Source organism: Argopecten irradians, chromosome 6, assembly GCF_041381155.1.
Source record: "Argopecten irradians isolate NY chromosome 6, Ai_NY, whole genome shotgun sequence".
Classification (NCBI taxonomy): Eukaryota; Metazoa; Mollusca; class Bivalvia; order Pectinida; family Pectinidae; genus Argopecten; species Argopecten irradians.
The window spans coordinates 21,938,304-21,958,096 of NC_091139.1; the positions used below are offsets into that span (position 1 = coordinate 21,938,304).

The 19,793-nt window shown below is 32.3% G+C and overlaps 1 protein-coding gene across 11 annotated transcripts in view; it reads left to right on the plus strand.

Moving 5' to 3' along the window:
- Positions 1–585: 585 nt before the first annotated feature.
- The window catches only part of LOC138325331 (receptor-type tyrosine-protein phosphatase U-like), a 37,177-nt gene continuing 17,969 nt past the window's right edge, over positions 586–19,793 (plus strand). For 3 of the 11 annotated variants that reach the window (XM_069270899.1, XM_069270900.1, XM_069270905.1), the window contains exons 1-17: positions 586–740; positions 3,037–3,255; positions 4,717–4,974; positions 9,573–9,671; positions 10,701–10,799; positions 11,169–11,264; positions 12,125–12,220; positions 12,586–12,681; positions 12,884–12,979; positions 15,538–15,633; positions 15,845–15,940; positions 16,322–16,411; positions 16,598–16,693; positions 17,013–17,114; positions 18,288–18,383; positions 18,803–18,898; positions 19,502–19,600. In XM_069270899.1, coding sequence (XP_069127000.1) covers positions 680–740; positions 3,037–3,255; positions 4,717–4,974; positions 9,573–9,671; positions 10,701–10,799; positions 11,169–11,264; positions 12,125–12,220; positions 12,586–12,681; positions 12,884–12,979; positions 15,538–15,633; positions 15,845–15,940; positions 16,322–16,411; positions 16,598–16,693; positions 17,013–17,114; positions 18,288–18,383; positions 18,803–18,898; positions 19,502–19,600 — 1,891 coding nt within the window. In that variant the 5' untranslated portion in view covers positions 586–679. Of the gene's footprint in view, positions 741–3,036; positions 3,256–4,716; positions 4,975–6,366; positions 6,466–7,490; positions 7,590–9,572; positions 9,672–10,700; positions 10,800–11,168; positions 11,265–12,124; positions 12,221–12,585; positions 12,682–12,883; positions 12,980–15,537; positions 15,634–15,844; positions 15,941–16,321; positions 16,412–16,597; positions 16,694–17,012; positions 17,115–18,287; positions 18,384–18,802; positions 18,899–19,501; positions 19,601–19,793 lie in introns of all 11 variants that reach the window. The other 8 variants (XM_069270901.1, XM_069270906.1, XM_069270907.1 and 5 more) reach the window with 8 other exon arrangements.

A 19,793-nucleotide genomic window follows, 5' to 3' on the forward strand; every position in this document is an offset into this window, starting at 1 on the left:
TTCTGACTGGATTTGTGTGTGCATGATCATAACATTAAACGGACTAATATGGTCTATTAGTGTTATTTTGGACTAAAGAATGTCCTATTTAGTGGCTGACTATATACATGTACTCCCTAGAAATGATTTTTTTTAATTTTACTTCGAATTAAATTTGGCCTTTTATTTAGAATTATTAATATACTAGCTTTATATCATGTTTATCTCATTGTGAGACCACGTATTATGGATTCTACATCTATTCTAATGTAATCAAACCACTCAAGCGGAACCCAAGTTTATCAGTCTTACAAACAACAAACGACATCATTATATTGGATATACAATTTCAATTCAATTCCTTTATTACCTTGATCCTTTCGGCTCATCGGTTTGAAACAAACGTGTATACAAATACAATAAACGAAAAAACACACTCACATCCATGCTCTCGCCATACTTACATACACACTGACACACAAAAAACCCTCGTAAATATACAAACACACTGACCATGATATAAGTCTGTAAAAATAAGAGGTCGTTGGAGCGTAATGACATGATGCATACAATATAATGTAACTTGATACTTGCTATAAACAGCAGTTCTCTGTACTGAAAAATAAGACAGTACTTCCTGGTAGATAGCTACTAAAGAAAGACGAATGAAACACGACGTATAATGGTGTTTTAACTCACGATGGATGGGTGTGTGTGGCTCCTGTGTTTTCTATCTGCAGTGCAGGTGTCTTACACGTCAGGTAACAATACATTATATATGACTATTGTTTAGACGACAGTACACTGACCAGTATAACATGTAATGATGTCAACAGATACGTAAATGGTGATGGGCGACTGGACAAAAATATACGTGTATTTACAAAGCTGCATCAAATTTAATTACAAACAGTTTTTGCATTTTTTTTGCGTTTTTAAGCATCAGATAGAATTAACCTATCAGACTTTACGACATCTAATAGCTTAGACACTATATCTTTTGTTGTTAAGATTAAGATTCCATTTTATGCCAAACACGTAAATATATTTTATACAAAGATATATTTTGTATTAATGTGTTGACTATTTTTCTAGAAGTTGATGATCATGCCTATTATTTAGAGATGGCATATGCTCAACGGACAAAAATACCCTGCACATATATATTATGTGGCTATGGGATACAAATAGTTGCAGCAAATACAAACCATTATGACTAACAGCTATCCAGAATTTACGAGAAGCTTGAGCCTTTCTAAATCGTTTTTTTTTTCAAGATTAGATTCTGCATTATTAATGCATTCCAGGATGCACTGCTTCCTTAATTCATTGACTCTACTTCTGTTATTCTAGTTTCATGATATTTTGATATATTCAAGGATTAACTTGAGTATATTTTTTATGTTATGGAGATATAACACAAAAATCTGAGTGTACTCTAAATAAACCGCGAAGCGATTTATGATGAGAATACACTCAGATTTTTGTGTTATATCTCCATAACCAAAAAATATATTTAAAATTAATCCTTATAATTCAATTTACTGAAGATAATCTCTTCAATACTCAAAATCCATTTTGGGACCCTTCTGTCTATGAAACCATTACGCCGTTATCCCAGCCAATCAGAAGCAACGTCACAAACGGCGACGACATTTTTTTCTTTATGGGCTGATAAAGTAAATTTTCAAGCCAATGGAAATGCTCCTAACAAGCAAAATTGAATTATAATGTATTATAATATACAGTGCGTTACGACTGCATTTGTTTTAGCCTAGACTACAAGGTCATCACTGTATGTTGTAATACTATGGATATTTTGTTTTGTTTTTATTTTTGTTTTTGGTTGGTAAATGATTAGCTAGACTAATGTCCTATTGTCAGCCTGGGTCATTTAACTGTGACATCCCGTGTATGCGGTGAGATTATAATATTTTTATGTCTTTGTTATTTATAGTAGATACGTGTACCCGTATTATCCTATACTCGGTTCGTGTGTGTTTAGTTTGTTATTAATGTAGCTCACAGGTGCCTGTATAACGTAAGGGTAAGTTAAGATAGTCTTTCTGGTTACCTGAAACGAAGTGTCAGATTACTTACTTTAACTACCTGTGAGTCTGCCCTGGTGCGTAATACTGAATGCGTCTTTCATCCCTAAGTGATATGGCTTAGCTTTAAAACTTTCCCCAGATGTGTATGAAACACGTATTTTTGTGTTATTTACTTAAAAGACTTAAAAACCTTTTACCTTAATTGTGATTCACCAATCATAGGGAGTCAAGATTCCTCATATGAGTAAGTACGTTTCCTTTTGGGAAATCAAAACGTGTGATTGTAACACGAAATAAGTCGAATTAAATTTAGTTATCAGAGGTTCACAGGAGCTACACAGACAATATATCTTCAGGTAAACTAATTTGATCTGAAAAATCTTGACCTCAAATTCACCTAAAATAGAGGTCGATTTAACATGAAGAAAACTTTAGGACAATTTTAGGTAAAATTTTGACTTAAAATGACGTTTTTGCTCTTTTCAGGTCATATTGACCTGCAAAACACTTGAAATCGACATGAATTTACACGAAGACATTATACCTGTGTAGTACTTTTCATAGATTGACAGATCTTTACCAATATTGTGACTTTTTTTGACAAATTTCTAGTTGGTAAGCAAACAATCTTACACTGGGTATGAGTATACCTGTCTACATGATAGACGATTGCTTGATTATATATGTCCATGTCTGTTCAATAACAATATCATACAAGAGATAATGTTACCGAAGCTTGACCTATACGAATGTTTCCCTTTACATACTATAATGAATTTTACCCCGTCCATTCAATATGTTACTAGCTATTAATCCAATGAAACATTAGTTACACCACGGCCATGCTATCATACATTTTTTGTATAACGCTAGATATTTTTAATCGAAAAGACATATTTGCGTTTGCTGTTGTATCATATGTCAGTTAAACGTTAATGCTTATGAACCTCTCATTTACTATTTATATCATATCTGATAGTAAAACACATTAAGTTTTCATGTTTAGTAAACACAAGCCGGATGCCAACAATCAAGACAACAAGGCAAAGTTCGAATCACAATGGAGCAACTTCTAGTGTCAAAGCTGTGGACGGATGTAGAAATCAGAAATTTGCCGGTGGTTGTTGTTCACATACACTTGTAAGAAATCACATAAAGCAGGCTTGGTGGCAGATAGATCTAGGTGGTCAGGTCGTTATTGAAAGAATCGAGATAATTTACAGAGGTAAGTAGAAAGAGCAGGTATATCATATCGAACAAAACACCTGCAACAAAACCAGGAACTCCTGAGTTCAGAATATTTTATTTTACAAAGGCAGTATTATTGAGATAGTTTGGTAATTGTATTATTGACTCAAACATAATTTTCATGGCAGGCTAGACGTTGCTTACTTTTATCACATATCCGTTTGAATAATATATTTTAATGCTATTTTGATGAATCAGGATTATTTTGACTTACAACTTATTTCCATTCATGTGAGAACCATGCTTACACATGTAATACATTAGTTTATCTAATGTAGTTTGTATACGCGCTTGAAACCCGTACAAAACGATTTCATTTTTCTCAAACTTATTGAATTACTATCAAAAATACAGAATGTAGATTAAGGATGCACAGTCCGGTGTTGAAGTCTCGTTTCAACATAGATCAAAGAAGTTTTGAGATTTTCAAATAGAAATTATCAATATTTGTACAGTAGCAAGGTGCGATTTGCAAATATTGTCAAAATTATGCCTCTTTTTATAGAATTGTTTATACAGAGATTTTAACAAATGACCCATTTGGGGGCCATTTTGAAAAAGTATTTTTTCGCTGCTACATCTTTAAATAAGTCAACTGTACAACAAATTCCTTAAATTTTTATAAATATCAAACACCCCGTTCGGTAATTATGGCTTAAAATATGTGTATGGTCAAAACGGCAAAAGTCCCATAAAATCCAATATTTTGCCAAAAAGGTGTCTTTGAGTGGCAATAGCTCAAAAATGTCCTATTTCTAAAACTTATTTCTAAAAATCAAAATGAGAGCAGGTTTAATACATGGACATTTTGACTTCGCACAGTTGTTCATCCTTTAGCTGACTTATTCTTGTATATGTGCATTTTGTGGGAATCGCGTTTGCAAATACTTTCTTGACTTTTGGAGTAATATTATGTAAGTGTTTCCGTGAAGGCCTGATGAATATCGTTGTGTGTTCATATCGAACTGTTTGGTTTGGTTATTATTGTTGTTTGATTATACGATTGGTTTTCTCAAACATGAATTAATAACATTAATTTTAAATATCGATTTTGGTAGTATGACTTTAATCGTGCAGAATTTTGTTAAATTGATTGTAATAATATTTATTATCTTTTAAACATTAATTATCGCCCTTTTGTACTACGGTTCAATTGTAAGCTACACAAACATACAATTTTTCAATGAAATATATTCATGGTATATTTCTATATGAATACTTTGATATTAGCAAAGGTATTTTAAGTAGACTAGCATGATCCATTTGCTAACTACAAACACTTTTAGGGACTTGTTTCATACTAATCTCTTCATATGGTACACAACAGAATATGTTTGGTCTAGTTAGCGTTATAATACTTCCTATGAGAAGATATCCTTATTTTTTCTTTTTGTTGTTTTGATATTTGTATTTCAAAATAAATTTGTGTTCTATTAAGATGATGGTGATGGCAGCCAGCAGAAAGGGCGATTTGGTGGGTTTCAAGTATTTGTGTCAAACACGTCTACCAGAACAAGCGGTGATAGATGTTATGAAGACCCAACTTCTGTACAAGGCTCTATGGACCTCACTCCGACCATCTCATCCTGTACAGGCAGCACTCAGTACCTGACGATCTACGTGGACCGGCGAACTCGAACCCAAGCATGGTATTCTACTACTGCTATATTGGAGCTTTGTGAAGTCGAAGTGTATGGTAAGTACATTTGGTTTTTATCATCAACAAATCTACCAACGCATAGCATAATATTTTGACAAAAAAATTGTTGGTCACGTCTGGTGTGAGCTGCTGGCCGGTAGTCTACAACATTATACGAATACTTGAAAGATCTCGGACATATCTTAAAACTCTTCCATGAGATTTAATACCATTTTTCATCGCTCTCGTTTCAGTTATTTCCAGCTCTATAATTTTCTACACACATATGTATTCATAGATATTGGGAATTATAATTTCCATGATGCATTATGCATGTTGATATACATGTATTCAGAACTGCAAGATAATTTGGCCAGGGCTATATCAACACGAGTGTACGATTTTAGATCACGAGGCGTGCCTAGTCTTTTACAAGGATGGAGATGTCCACTTGATACACTCATTTTACAGATCTAACTCTGATAACATGGCTTAATGTAAGGCGGAAAGCAAACATACGTTGAAATGATTTAAACAAATAATATGAATGGGTTAATTTACATGATTCAGAAATAATGGTTTCACTCTCGAAAATAATACAAAGATACGCAATATTGGTCTAACATGTCGCAGGATCACCGTACTTGATGATGAAATTTATGCATTACCATATTTTTTAAAATTCGATTTTAATGGTTATAAAATTAATTTCATTTTTTTAAGTATGTTTGTTATGTGCAGATATTTACATGTACATGCACCAAAACTAAAATGATTAAAAAAGCATAAGTGACTCGTGTAAAATTCATGTATAGCTGTTACGATACAAAACCCTTTAGGGCTCAAAACCCTTCAGGGCTCAAGGAGATGTGGTAAATATAGGATTTAATCGCAGACCTTTGGAGGATTTTCGTGATATTCTTAAAATAAAGTTGCATTTTGGCATGTTTTCGGGATATAAATATAATATCATTTATGTTATTGTGTTATGTTATTATGTTATTGATTATCAGCGATCTGCGTTAGATTACTGCAGCAAATACTGTTTTGTGTACTTTGACCAGTTGGATTTAGAGGTTTAGGTTTTTTCGGGAATTATACTAGCGTTGTATCCCATTTTTAAAAGAAAATGATACTGACATTTTCAGTTAACCCTTTATCAATTATATGTTAGTGTTAACGTAATGTGTGTACAACAATGTTACAAAAAGTATTTAACTAATTTACAGTTCCTTTAAACTTGAAGAGGCGTACAACTATATTACCAATGTAAACAGTATCCGAATATTCAAAAGTCGACCGAAAGTCAGAATAAAAACGCGCGGTCAAAATTATCCATTGAGAACTGATTGATTTGAGTTTTGTAGTTGTAGTGAGGCGATCGAAGCTAAAGAAAAAAAATATGTTGTTTTGATCACAATGCAAGCTTTATTTTGTTGTTAACTTCAGGTTGTCCACTGGGGATGTATGGTCAAGGCAATTGCAATTCATCCTGCCTAAACACTTGTGTCAACGGCTACTGCGACCCTACCACTGGCTACTGTCAATGTACGTTTATAAACCTATTGTTTTCTCTGGCAATATCAAATTGTGTGTACATTATTTATTTAATGCACCCAGTCATCAAAAGGTGATAGAGTGTTACACGTGTAAATGTACCTTTCTTTCCAACGTCCTGTTACACTGCCGTTTTTGTTGTTGTCGAACAGACATATTAGATCTAGTTAAATTACACTTAAGCAATAAGAATGAACAAACGACAAGTAATCATTAATCTTAGGGTTGAATTTATATAACGTGTATATTTTGTGTGAACATTATATCCTGACTTAGCATATATAGCTTGAATAGAGTAAAATAGGAAATCCTAATATAAATATACGCAAAAATGTGCATATTGGTTTATGTATCATCGGTTTCCTCACAGAAAAAATAACTATTTAAATAAATGTGACCATCCTTTATATTGATCCGAGGATATTTCAATGTAATTTCATCAATATCTATACAATTTTAAAGCAGACAGAATGACAAAGAAACTAAATTAAAACGAATGTTTGTGTGGTGATTACCAATCTCCAACACCTAAGATAACAAATAATCACCAAAACTCCACGCAATATTTTTAAACGCAGCTGACAAAATGGTGCATAATTACAAGATCTTCCCATATATTTTTGTTTATTATTTCTCATTATAATCAATTAATTATCAATAAGTATAAATGAATATTCTATTTGATGTTTTTGGTTCAATAACACTGTTTAATTACTAGTTCTAGTTCTGTGTTAAAGGTAGTCAGCTTATGTCAGCTTAATTCAGTCATCCTTAACACCAATATTGGTTCATTGAGTCTTTTCCCTGAACTATTGGTGTTTTAGTGTCATTTTCTTATAGAGCAAGCTTGGGTCCTCAGATAACAATACTGTAGCTAAACATTGCTATGCCTTAAGCATTTTTCATTTTGGTAATCTAACAGTGGCTTTTTCCTTTTTACATTTGTGGAAAGAAACGTCTTATTCACTTCTTTTGTGTAAGTGTTTTACATATCTAATTACTAATTACGACGCTAGACTGTGCCCAAGGAGCCTATAGATTGGGATCTCTGTGTACACCATGTCCTGATAACTGCTCCAACCGTACGTGTGATGTGGATTCTGGTGGTTGTCAAGGTAACATAATAATTCAACTTGTAAAACCTGTTATACATAATGCTATACATGGTTATATACATTTATTTGGTTTTATTTATTTAACATCCTATTATCAATCGAGTTCATTTAATACATACTTGGAATGGGACAAAAGACAAAGTAACTTATTGTAAACCATCAACCTATATGGTTAATACCTAGCGATTACCTCTCATTGGTTTTGACGCGTAATTTTAAGTACATGCCTGGTGCTTATTTTAAAATGCTCAGTTAAAGGGATGAAATCCCCTTTTCAGTGCTATCACTATCTATAAAGTTATACGGTTACATTTTCATATTTAAGATGAATTGAAATTATCAAACATGTTTCTGTATTATATCCATAATAGGCTGTAAGGCCGGGTATTATGGTACCATTTGTGACTTAATATGCCCGGACAACTGCAGGGATCACAGGTGCAACCAACACTTAAGAACATGTGAAGGTTCGTACATTTTACAATGCATTGATAGGTTAAATGTTATAATAAGTGATTTTGAAAGTACCATCTTAACAGTTAATCTGGTTTCTGTTAAAAAAACATTGGACAGTTTTTTGTGTCCAGACAATTTTAATTTTATTTCAACGTCATTGTGGCTGGAATATACGTTTTATGGTGGTAATACTATTACATACATATTGAATATCCTCGGTGAAATGTTCCGAATCAGATTCGCGGAGAACAACAATCAGTTCCATTGGAAAAGAACAATCATATAATAGAAAAAACATAATCGTATGAAAGATTATGCAATAAAAACATGATGTATTTGTGAATAATGTAAAGTAGAAACATAACAGTAAAATAATACATTGAACCCTCGATAGTCCGGACACCTTCGTTCACAGCCTAATCCGTCCGGTTTACGAACTTTTCGGACTTCCGAATTCCATGTTTTTAGTCAATTAAATTGTCCTTTACGATTTACTCTCCTTGTCATTGTAATCGACAAAACTATCAAATTAAATAGGATAACGACCAGATAAAATGAAAACGATAAATACAAATAATATAATGAACAATGTTAAACAATGACAAATGGAAATGAAATATTACTTTTTATATCTTTAACATATAATTACATTATATTATCCCTGCACGATTTTCTACTTATGGTTTGTATTTAACTACTCATTAGCAAATCACTTTAATTAACTACCAAACTCTGTTAACTGTATCCGGGGTATTAAGTGGTTTTTGTCAGTGAACTGAAGATCCTTTGATTAAGTGACGAGACTACAAGTTTCAGGATCTTTCTATTCCTATGATAGTTGAAATGATTGTTCTGCTGTTTCGTTGTTCGTGTAAAATTCATGTATAGCTGTTACGATACAAAACCCTTCAGGGCTCAAAACCCTTCAGGGCTCAAGGAGATGTGGTAAATATAGGATTTAATCGCAGACCGTTGGAGGATTTTCGTGATATTCTTAAAATAAAGTTGCATTTTGGCATGTTTTCGGGATATAAATATAATATCATTTATGTTATTGTGTTATGTTATTATGTTATTGATTATCAGCGATCTGCGTTAGATTACTGCAGCAAATACTGTTTTGTGTACTTTGACCAGTTGGATTTAGAGGTTTAGGTTTTTTCGGGAATTATACTAGCGTTGTATCCCATTTTTAAAAGAAAAATGATACTGACATTTTCAGTTAACCCTTTATCAATTATATGTTAGTGTTAACGTAATGTGTGTACAACAATGTTACAAAAAGTATTTAACTAATTTACAGTTTCCTTTAAACTTGAAGAGGCGTACAACTATATTACCAATGTAAACAGTATCCGAATATTCAAAAGTCGACCGAAAGTCAAAATAAAAACGCGCGGTCAAAATTATCCATTGAGAAAATGATTGATTTGAGTTTTGTAGTTGTATTGAGGCGATCGAAGCTAAAGAAAAAAAAAATATGTTGTTTTGATCACAATGCAAGCTTTATTTTGTTGTTAACTTCAGGTTGTCCACTGGGGATGTATGGTCAAGGCAATTGCGATTCATCCTGCCTAAACACTTGTGTCAACGGCTACTGCGACCCTACCACTGGCTACTGTCAATGTACGTATATAAACCTATTGTTTTCTCTGGCAATATCAAATTGTGTGTACATTTTTATTTAATGCACCCAGTCATCAAAAGGTGATAGAGTGTTACACGTGTAAATGTACCTTTCTTTCCAACGTCCTGTTACACTGCCGTTTTTGTTGTTGTCGAACAGACATATTAGATCTAGTTAAATTACACTTAAGCAATAAGAATAAACAAACGACAAGTAATCATTAATCTCAGGGTTGAATTTATATGACGTGTATGTTTTGTGTGAACATTATATCCTGACTTAGCATATATAGCTTGAATAGAGTAAAATAGGAAATCCTAATATAAATATACGCAAAAATGTGCATATTGGTTTATGTATCATCGGTTTCCTCACAGAAAAAATAACTATTTAAATAAATGTGACCATCCTTTATATTGATCCGAGGATATTTCAATGTAATTTCATCAATATCTATACAATTTTAAAGCAGACAGAATGACAAAGAAACTAAATTAAAACGAATGTTTGTGTGGTGATTACCAATCTCCAACACCTAAGATAACAAATAATCACCAAAACTCCACGCAATATTTTTAAACGCAGCTGACAAAATGGTGCATAATTACAAGATCTTCCCATATATTTTTGTTTATTATTTCTCATTATAATCAATCAATTATCAATAAGTATAAATGAATATTCTATTTGATGTTTTTGGTTCAATAACACTGTTTAATTACTAGTTCTAGTTCTGTGTTAAAGGTAGTCAGCTTATGTCAGCTTAATTCAGTCATCCTTAACACCAATATTGGTTCATTGAGTCTTTTCCCTGAACTATTGGTGTTTTAGTGTCATTTTCTTATAGAGCAAGCTTGGGTCCTCAGATAACAATACTGTAGCTAAACATTGCTATGCCTTAAGCATTTTTTTTTTCATTTTGGTAATCTAACAGTGGCTTTTTCCTTTTTACATTTGTGGAAAGAAACGTCTTATTCACTTCTTTTGTGTAAGTGTTTTACATATCTAATTACTAATTACGACGCTAGACTGTGCCCAAGGAGCCTATAGATTTGGATCTCTGTGTACACCATGTCCTGATAACTGCTCCAACCGTACGTGTGATGTGGATTCTGGTGGTTGTCAAGGTAACATAATAATTCAACCTGTAAAACCTGTTATACATAATGCTATACATGGTTATATACATTTATTTGGTTTTATTTATTTAACATCCTATTATCAATCGAGTTCATTTAATACATACTTGGAATGGGACAAAAGACAAAGTAACTTATTGTAAACCATCAACCTATATGGTTAATACCTAGCGGTTACCTCTCATTGGTTTTGACGCGTAATTTTAAGTACATGCCTGGTGCTTATTTTAAATGCTCAGTTAAAGGGATGAAATCCCCTTTTCAGTGCTATCACTATCTTTAAAGTTATACGGTTACATTTTCATATTTAAGATGAATTAAATTGTCAAACATGTTTTTGTATTATGTCCATAATAGGCTGTAAGGCCGGGTATTATGGTACCATTTGTGACTTAATATGCCCGGACAACTGCAGGGATCACAGGTGCAACCAACACTTAAGAACATGTGAAGGTTCGTACATTTTACAATGCATTGATAGGTTAAATGTTATAATAAGTGATTTTGAAAGTACCATCTTAACAGTTAATCTGGTTTCTGTTAAAAAAACATTGGACAGTTTTTGTGTCCAGACAATTTTAATTTTATTTCAACGTCATTGTGGCTGGAATATACGTTTTATGGTGGTAATACTATTACATACATATTGAATATCCTCGGTGAAATGTTCCGAATCAGATTCGCGGAGAACAACAATCAGTTCCATTGGAAAAGAACAATCATATAATAGAAAAAACATAATCGTATGAAAGATTATGCAATAAAAACATGATGTATTTGTGAATAATGTAAAGTAGAAACATAACAGTAAAATAATACATTGAACCCTCGATAGTCCGGACACCTTCGTTCACAGCCTAATCCGTCCGGATTACGAACTTTTCGGACTTCCGAATTCCATGTTTTTAGTCAATTAAATTGTCCTTTACGATTTACTCTCCTTGTCATTGTAATCGACAAAACTATCAAATTAAATAGGATAACGACCAGATAAAATGAAAACGATAAATACAAATAATATAATGAACAAGGTTAAACAATGACAAATGGAAATGAAATATTACTTTTTATATCTTTAACATATAATTACATTATATTATCCCTGCACGATTTTCTACTTATGGTTTGTATTTAACTACTCATTAGCAAATCACTTTAATTAACTACCAAACTCTGTTAACTGTATCCGGGGTATTAAGTGGTTTTTGTCAGTGAACTGAAGATCCTTTGATTAAGTGACGAGACTACAAGTTTCAGGATCTTTCTATTCCTATGATAGTTGAAATGATTGTTCTGCTGTTTCGTTGGTTTAGGTTGTAGCCCTGGCTATCACGGTACGTACTGTAACCTGTCGTGCCCGGATAACTGTATGGATGCTAAATGTAATCAGTTCTCAAGGACATGTGAAGGTACGCTTAGCGTTTATACATAAAATTATTATTTTTGACAGTAATATGTATTTATTACGTAAAATGAATTTAAAAGGAACACAGTATCTTTAACTGATTTATTGTTTATGCATTCTTCCACGTTGAAAAATCTAACGTTATACTATAAGATAATGATTAGTTGTAAAAAGTCGGGACATTTTAACCGCACTTTTTCTATCACATTATTTTAATACGCGTCTTATTACCTCCCTCTGTCTCTGTATAAAGCATACCCGACAGTGTGTGTATTATAGCGATGACTTAACCATTATCGGTTTCAAGATTTTTTTTCTGTCTTGAAGGTAATTGCTATACTTGACTTTGCTGCATTTTATTTCTGTAAGGTTGCACCCCTGGCTATCATGGTACCTACTGTGACTTACCGTGTCCTGATGACTGTATGGATAGTCGATGTAACCAGTCGACAGGAGTCTGCGAAGGTACGTACACGTGCAAGTACGGTGGTAACATTAAATAGCCACTGGAAATATTTAAATTTGGTTATAAAACTTCACTCAAACTGTACCTGACACGGTCACACTACAACAAACTGGTTTGGATATTAAAGGCATGTTATTTTAGATGAAATGTATACCATAGTGAAATACGTATACTATGCATGGACTATGTTTTGTTTCTTAGGTTGCGTAACTGGGTACCATGGTAACATGTGTAATCTTACATGTCCAGAGAACTGTAAAGACAAGAAATGTTCTCAGACAGCAGGGATATGTGAAGGTAAGTGTATTCCTTCTGACGTCAATAATGTCCTTTGTCTTAAACTCCTTTAACTTAAATAGAAACATATCAAAGATATATATATGTTGATTTTTTGTCTAATTGTTTTATTTTTTCCAACAGCAGTAATATATACAGACAAAAACACTTTATTTATTATTTTTAAATTATATAGCTAATCATATTCCTTCTTATCATGCACATTATTTCTTATCATCATTATCATTCTCACCAGATTTTCATTCACATTTAAAAGTTCCTCCTTATCAGTCATAATTGATCCTCATCAACACACTCAAAATTATCATTCTCATAAGTCGTAGCCATTCATCATTACTTTCACCAATCAAATTCTTTCATCATTTACATTTTCTCATAATTTTTACAGTAATTCTTTATTTTCATCACTCATCCTCATCATCATGGCCACCCATCATCAATGCTGTAATCATTTATCATCATCCTCATCATCTTTATTATCATCTCATCATCATTATCATTCATCATCATTATCATTCATCATCCTTATCATTCATCATCATTATCATCATCATCATCATATCTAACTCATCCTCATTTTCATAATCACTCATCAAAATCATAGGTCCTTTCAAATCTTCCTTAGTAATATTAATGATCATAATTAATTAACTGAACATAATTGAGCTGTTGGTATAAATAAAGACATCACACAGCATTCATATCACTTACACCACATACACGCACCTACTCGCACATACATTATTCAATTTTTCTCACAAACAAGAAAAGTCCTCACTTACATACTCATCTTTACACACATACATACACATTACAAGGAACAAGAATAGGAAAAGAGAAATAAAGTAGTAAACAATAGATTGAAAAAGAAAGGAAGAGAGCAGAGATAAAAGAGAAAGAGACTGGGCTAGTGACAGAAAAAAAACCTTTGATATTTTTCATTAATGTGGCATTTATGCTTGGTGAACATGAGTTTTGCATGGAATTGTTAAGACGTATGAGTTAGAATTTTAAGAATACTTAGATGAAATAGAATAAAAAGATAAATAATAATCAAGCTTATGAATATGCCTGCCCTTATATATTACGATTATGCAATAATATGTACCGTATAAGTATATATTAATACAAAAAAAATTATACAGGAAATCAATGTACTTATAATTTAATGAGTTTTTCCCATTTCCTCCATTCATTTTTACATTTCTGATGTGCAGTTTCACCATTGCTGCAAGCAATATGTATTTGAGAAGTATAATGCTCATGGATTAAATTAATAAGTGCATGTGGATTTAAAGCTTTATGTAGACATCTTGTTTTATATATGTAAAATTTTATTATGATTAAAATTTCATTATCTAGTCTATTTGTTGGAGGTCTATCATTCAGACACATACCAAAAAGAAAACTTGGCTTATTATATTGAAATGGGATATACAAAGCATCTAAAAGTGTCTCTATAGTTTGCAAAAATCTTTAAGTCTCCCTGCATTCCCATAAAATATAAACAATATTCTCATTTTCAAGATAACAAACATTACATATTGGATTATTGACTAATCCTACTTTATATAAAAATGAGTTTGTTGTTAAAATATTTTGAAGTACTCTGTATTGAAACCATGGTAGCTTTGTGTTGTTAGTAACCTTGAAAGGATTGTTATATATTTTGTCCCAATTTAATTCAATTTCACCAAATAGATACTCCCATTTTCTTCTACAAGGTGAAATAAAATCACCATTCATGGCCATAATCTTATAGAAATATTTTAGCCTACTTAAAAATGTTTTGACAGATGAAATAAGACCTTGAAATTGAAGAAAATTTGTATTGATGTTATATCTTTCTGTAAATTCTTGAAAAGTATAGAAGGAGCCTGCTACATAATCTTTTATCAAATCATTGATTATTGTCACTCCTTTTTCATACCAGAACTTATAAAACACTACTCCCCCTCCAACAATAATAGATTTATTATACCAGATTGGCCTTGTCAACACACCCGTTAAAGTGTCCATATTTTCCTTACTTTCATTTATATCATTAAAATTTTCCCATGCTTTGAAAACATCTTTCCAGAAATAATTGTTACATTTCTTTCGACATTTCTCAATATATATATTACCACATGTTGACAGCATTTTAAAATCTGTGTGTGAGTTAAAAATAATTTGCCACTTGCATGTTTTTTCCAGTAAGCGGCTTATCCAACCAAGTTTCAAAGAATCAACAAACAATTTTATATTCATCATTTTTAATACGCCTTTGCTATAATCTTGTGTTATGATATCCCTCTTTTTTGTCTACTTTGCTGTTCCATAAAAAGTTAAAAAGAACTGAGTTGAGCTCTTGAAAAAAAATCGCTAGGGTTTGGTAAAGAGGTAAATGAATTGTTACATTGAGGTATAAACAAAGACTTAATTAGGGTTATTCTTCCAATAGGTGTAAGTATTCTTCTATTCCATGTCTTTATTAATGCCTTTGATTTTATCAGTTTCTTATAAAAAAAATAATTTGGGAATCCCATGTAGATTTTGCTGTATTTTATTTCTGTAAGGTTGCACTCCTGGCAATCATGGTACCTACTGTGACTTACCGTGTCCTGGTAACTGTATGTATAGTCAATGTGACCAGTCGACAGGAGTCTGCGAAGGTACGTACACATGCAAGTACGGTGGTAGCATTAAATAGCCACAAGAAATATTTAACTTTGGTTATAAAACTTCACTCAAACTATACCTGACACGGTCACACTACAACAAACGTGTTAACTGGTTTGGATATTAAAGGCATGTTCATTTTAGATGAAATGTATACCATAGTAAAATACATATACTATGCATGGACTATGTTTTGTTTATTAGGTTGCGTATCTGGATACCATGGTAACATGTGTAATCTTACATGTCCAGAGAACTGTAAAGACAAGAAATGTTCTCAGACAGCAGGGATATGTGAAGGTAAGTGTATTCCTTCCGACGTCAATAATGTCATTTATCTTAAACTCCTTTAAGTTAAATAAAACATATAAAAGTTATATAAATGTTGATTTTTTATATTTGTTGAATTGTTATATTTTGCTTCAAACTTTTTTTCGTGTAACGATTAAGGTAGATCAAATATTGAGGTTTGGTGTGGAATTTTATATATAATTTTGATAATGTCGATTTCTTTGGTACATCGTTTTTAAATAAAAAAAAAAACCGTGAATGACATCATAACATTAAATTCTTTACTGACAAAAATGTGTTGGAGTTGGTCACATGCGTTTAACTACATGTATATGAATTTCAATTTCAATGGGTTTAATCATTAGTCACTTTATTTCAATGTTACACCAGATTGTGAAGACGGTTTCTTTGGTCCGTTCTGTATGACCTGCTCTGTTAGTTGTGTCAATGTTTGTAACACAACATCGGGAAACTGTAGTCGTAAGTAAATATTATGTTCTTTTTAACGATTTGAAGAGGACTTACTTAGTCATGGATTTTTTAAAATGAAATTTCCAAGAAAATTTTAGATTTTAAACAGTATCGACCGTTCATACTAATTATTGTGTTGAAAGTATTAAAGACAACATTGAATTTAGACACCATGGTAATGATTTACTGTTGTAGCGTGCAGAAATGGCTTCTTTGGTCAGCAGTGTAATACGACGTGTCCAAATAACTGTGTAAACAACACGTGCATACAGGACAATGGAGAATGCTTAGGTATTTAAATGAAATATTTATAACCGATTCATCCGCATAACGCAAAATGTAAAGTTTCTTTGGTGGAAATTCTGGAAACTTTTGTAAATGTTTGTTTCTTATTTAAAATCCTTAACAATTAATTTTCCCTTTTTCATGCGAAATACTGATATAAGTATTCATCTTTCTTTGAGAGCACACCCAAATAAGTACGTACCGTATGCGTTACATAATGAAAGGCAACAAAATGTTAAAGTGGTTCGTGATAATCGATAGTTTTGTTTTAAATCAAATGGAGGCTTCACTTACCTCTATGTATAAAAATACATCATATTTACAGACTGTAATCCGGGATACTATGGCCTCTTTTGTAACCAGTCATGTCCAGCTAGCTGTACAGACAGCATGTGTGATCAGCTTACTGGGAATTGTGAAGGAAATGGTGACATAAACATTATTTTAAAATATCATAAATAAAACAAGAAAAATAACGCTACAAACCACAGATAAAAATACGCTACCTACGTCAGAACATAACGCTACTTACATCAGAACATCAGAAAATAACGCTACTTACATCAGAACATCAGAAAATAACGCTACTTACATCAGAACATCAGAAAATAACGCTGCTTACATCAGCACACCAGAAAATAACGCTACGTACAACAGATAAAAATACGCTACCTACGTCAGAAAATAACGCTACTTACATCAGAACATCAGAATAAAACGCTACTTACATCAGAACATCAGAAAATAACACTACTTACATCAGAACATCAGAAAATAACGCTACTTACATCAGAACATCAGAAAATAACGCTACTTACATCAGCACACCAGAAAATAACGCTACTTACATCAGAACATCAGAAAATAACGCTACTTACATCAGCACACCAGAAAATAACGCTACTTACATCAGCACACCAGAAAATAACGCTACTTACATCAGCACACCAGAAAATAACGCTACTTACATCAGCACACCAGAAAATAACGCTACTTACATCAGAACATCAGAAAATAACACTACTTACAAAATGCACATCAGAAGATAGATGGAAAATACTGAAGGTAAACTGATATGTTTGCCGAAATGAATTTTTTTTTTTTTTTTGAAATTAACAAATCCTTAATAGCAGAGGAAGTACCGTATTATTTGAACGTTTGATTTTCATTTATTGTTATGACAACGTTGTAGAGCTGCAAGATTTTTCTCGTCGTCTTGTTTGGTTTTAAATGCCTCCGTAAGGGTTTACCAAAACTATTTTTGGATATAGTCTACATCAGAACATACAAGATATGCTTGTTGTTCAATCCTTTTTAATATACTTTTTTGCGGAGGTCGTTAAACAAAAACAAAAATGTGCCTTTTTAACCAACTTTTAAAGTAACGTGACATTTCCCGTCTTTGACGTCACAATTTTTCTACCAAATTCCATCTTTTTATTTAAAGAGTGTTATATTAATCAAAAGTATGCATCAAACATGTATTAAATACAACTGCTTTGGTCAGATTATCTTATCGTCGGTAATTTTCGCCAGTCCAACTACTCTACCATGATGTTTTTGAGTCATTACCCCTCATTATTGCACTGGGTTTTTTCAGCGTGTAAAACAGGATTCCACGGTGATAGGTGTGACAGAAATTGTTCATCAAGTTGCCAAGATAGCGTATGTAATAAAACCACTGGTATATGCACAGGTATGTAAAAGGTTTTGTCTTTATCGTGCTAGTTTCCACAGGGGACCAACTCAATTAAAATGGATGTTGTCATACATTTTTTGTATTTATTTGGTGGATGGACTAATGAGTAAATATGACAGTCATGTTTTTTTTTAATACGAGATTTGAAAAATTATTTTGAAAAATCGGGATATTCTCTGTTTTATAGTAAATGTCCCGATTTTTTTATAATTGTCAAATCTCGTATATTTTGGAAAAAAAATCACATGACTGTCATATATACTCATCAGTCCATTCACCGAATACAAAAATGTATGACGATATCCATTTTCATTGAGTTGGCCTCTTCTACTAGTTTCGACTTCAGTGTTTCATTTTTCGTTGTATTACAGTGTAAAACATCGGTACCCAGTATAAAGTCATGGGTTTGATTTTAGATTGTGTGGCTGGACTATATACAGACGCGTGTAACGAGTCTTGTCCTATCAACTGTGGGAGTTCAGTGTGTGACCGGTATAGCAGAGAATGCTCAGGTCGGTAACTTTGTGTAAAGCCTGTGTTTTGTAGTCTTATATACATTTTTTACATGTATGTTGTTTATGTATCAGTAAATAAACCATAAGATTAGGGCGAAAGTTAAAGATGCTCCACCGCCGACAGAGCATAAATGATATTCATAATTTGAATAATAATTGGTGTGTAATCGTGTATATATCTGTCTAATTAACACAGAAACTAATATAAAATAATTTATTTTGCCTTTGGTGCATGCGCAACCAGTACTTCATTCCATATAGGATATAGTGCCACGGAATTTTTTCGGGATGCAATTAATTATTTTTCATATTTTTACCTTGAGGTAAAATTAGAAGCTCAAACTTTACAATGGTGGTAATGGTGTAAAGTATGTAACTTTTGTAGCTGAAGAAAAATACTAAATCGTCTGCTCCTGTTTTTTATAGTGAAAAAAATATCATATGTCAGCGGTGGAGCATCTTTAACTCTCAAATCTACTGGATTTTCATCAGAATATCGTGTTAATTGTTTTATGACACTTGTGTTCATCAAATCAAAATTGTGTTTTAATCTGTAAAGGTTTTGTAATTAAAATATTAAAATATACAATGTTACTTTAGATGGATGTAATCGTGGATTCTATGGCAGACTTTGTAACCAATCATGTCCTTCCAAGTGTAGGGACAGTCAATGTTATCAGGATACTGGCATCTGTGAAGGTAGGTATGGGTCATCGCTTAATCAGATCACCCCTTGAATAGTAAACACATACATATAATATACTAATCATAAAGTGTATAAGTGTGGTTTATGTGTTTTTATGACTTTGGTATATGATATATATATATATATATTCCATAACTATGCATGGTACACATTGGAAAACCCATATGATAAATTCCAAAACAGTTG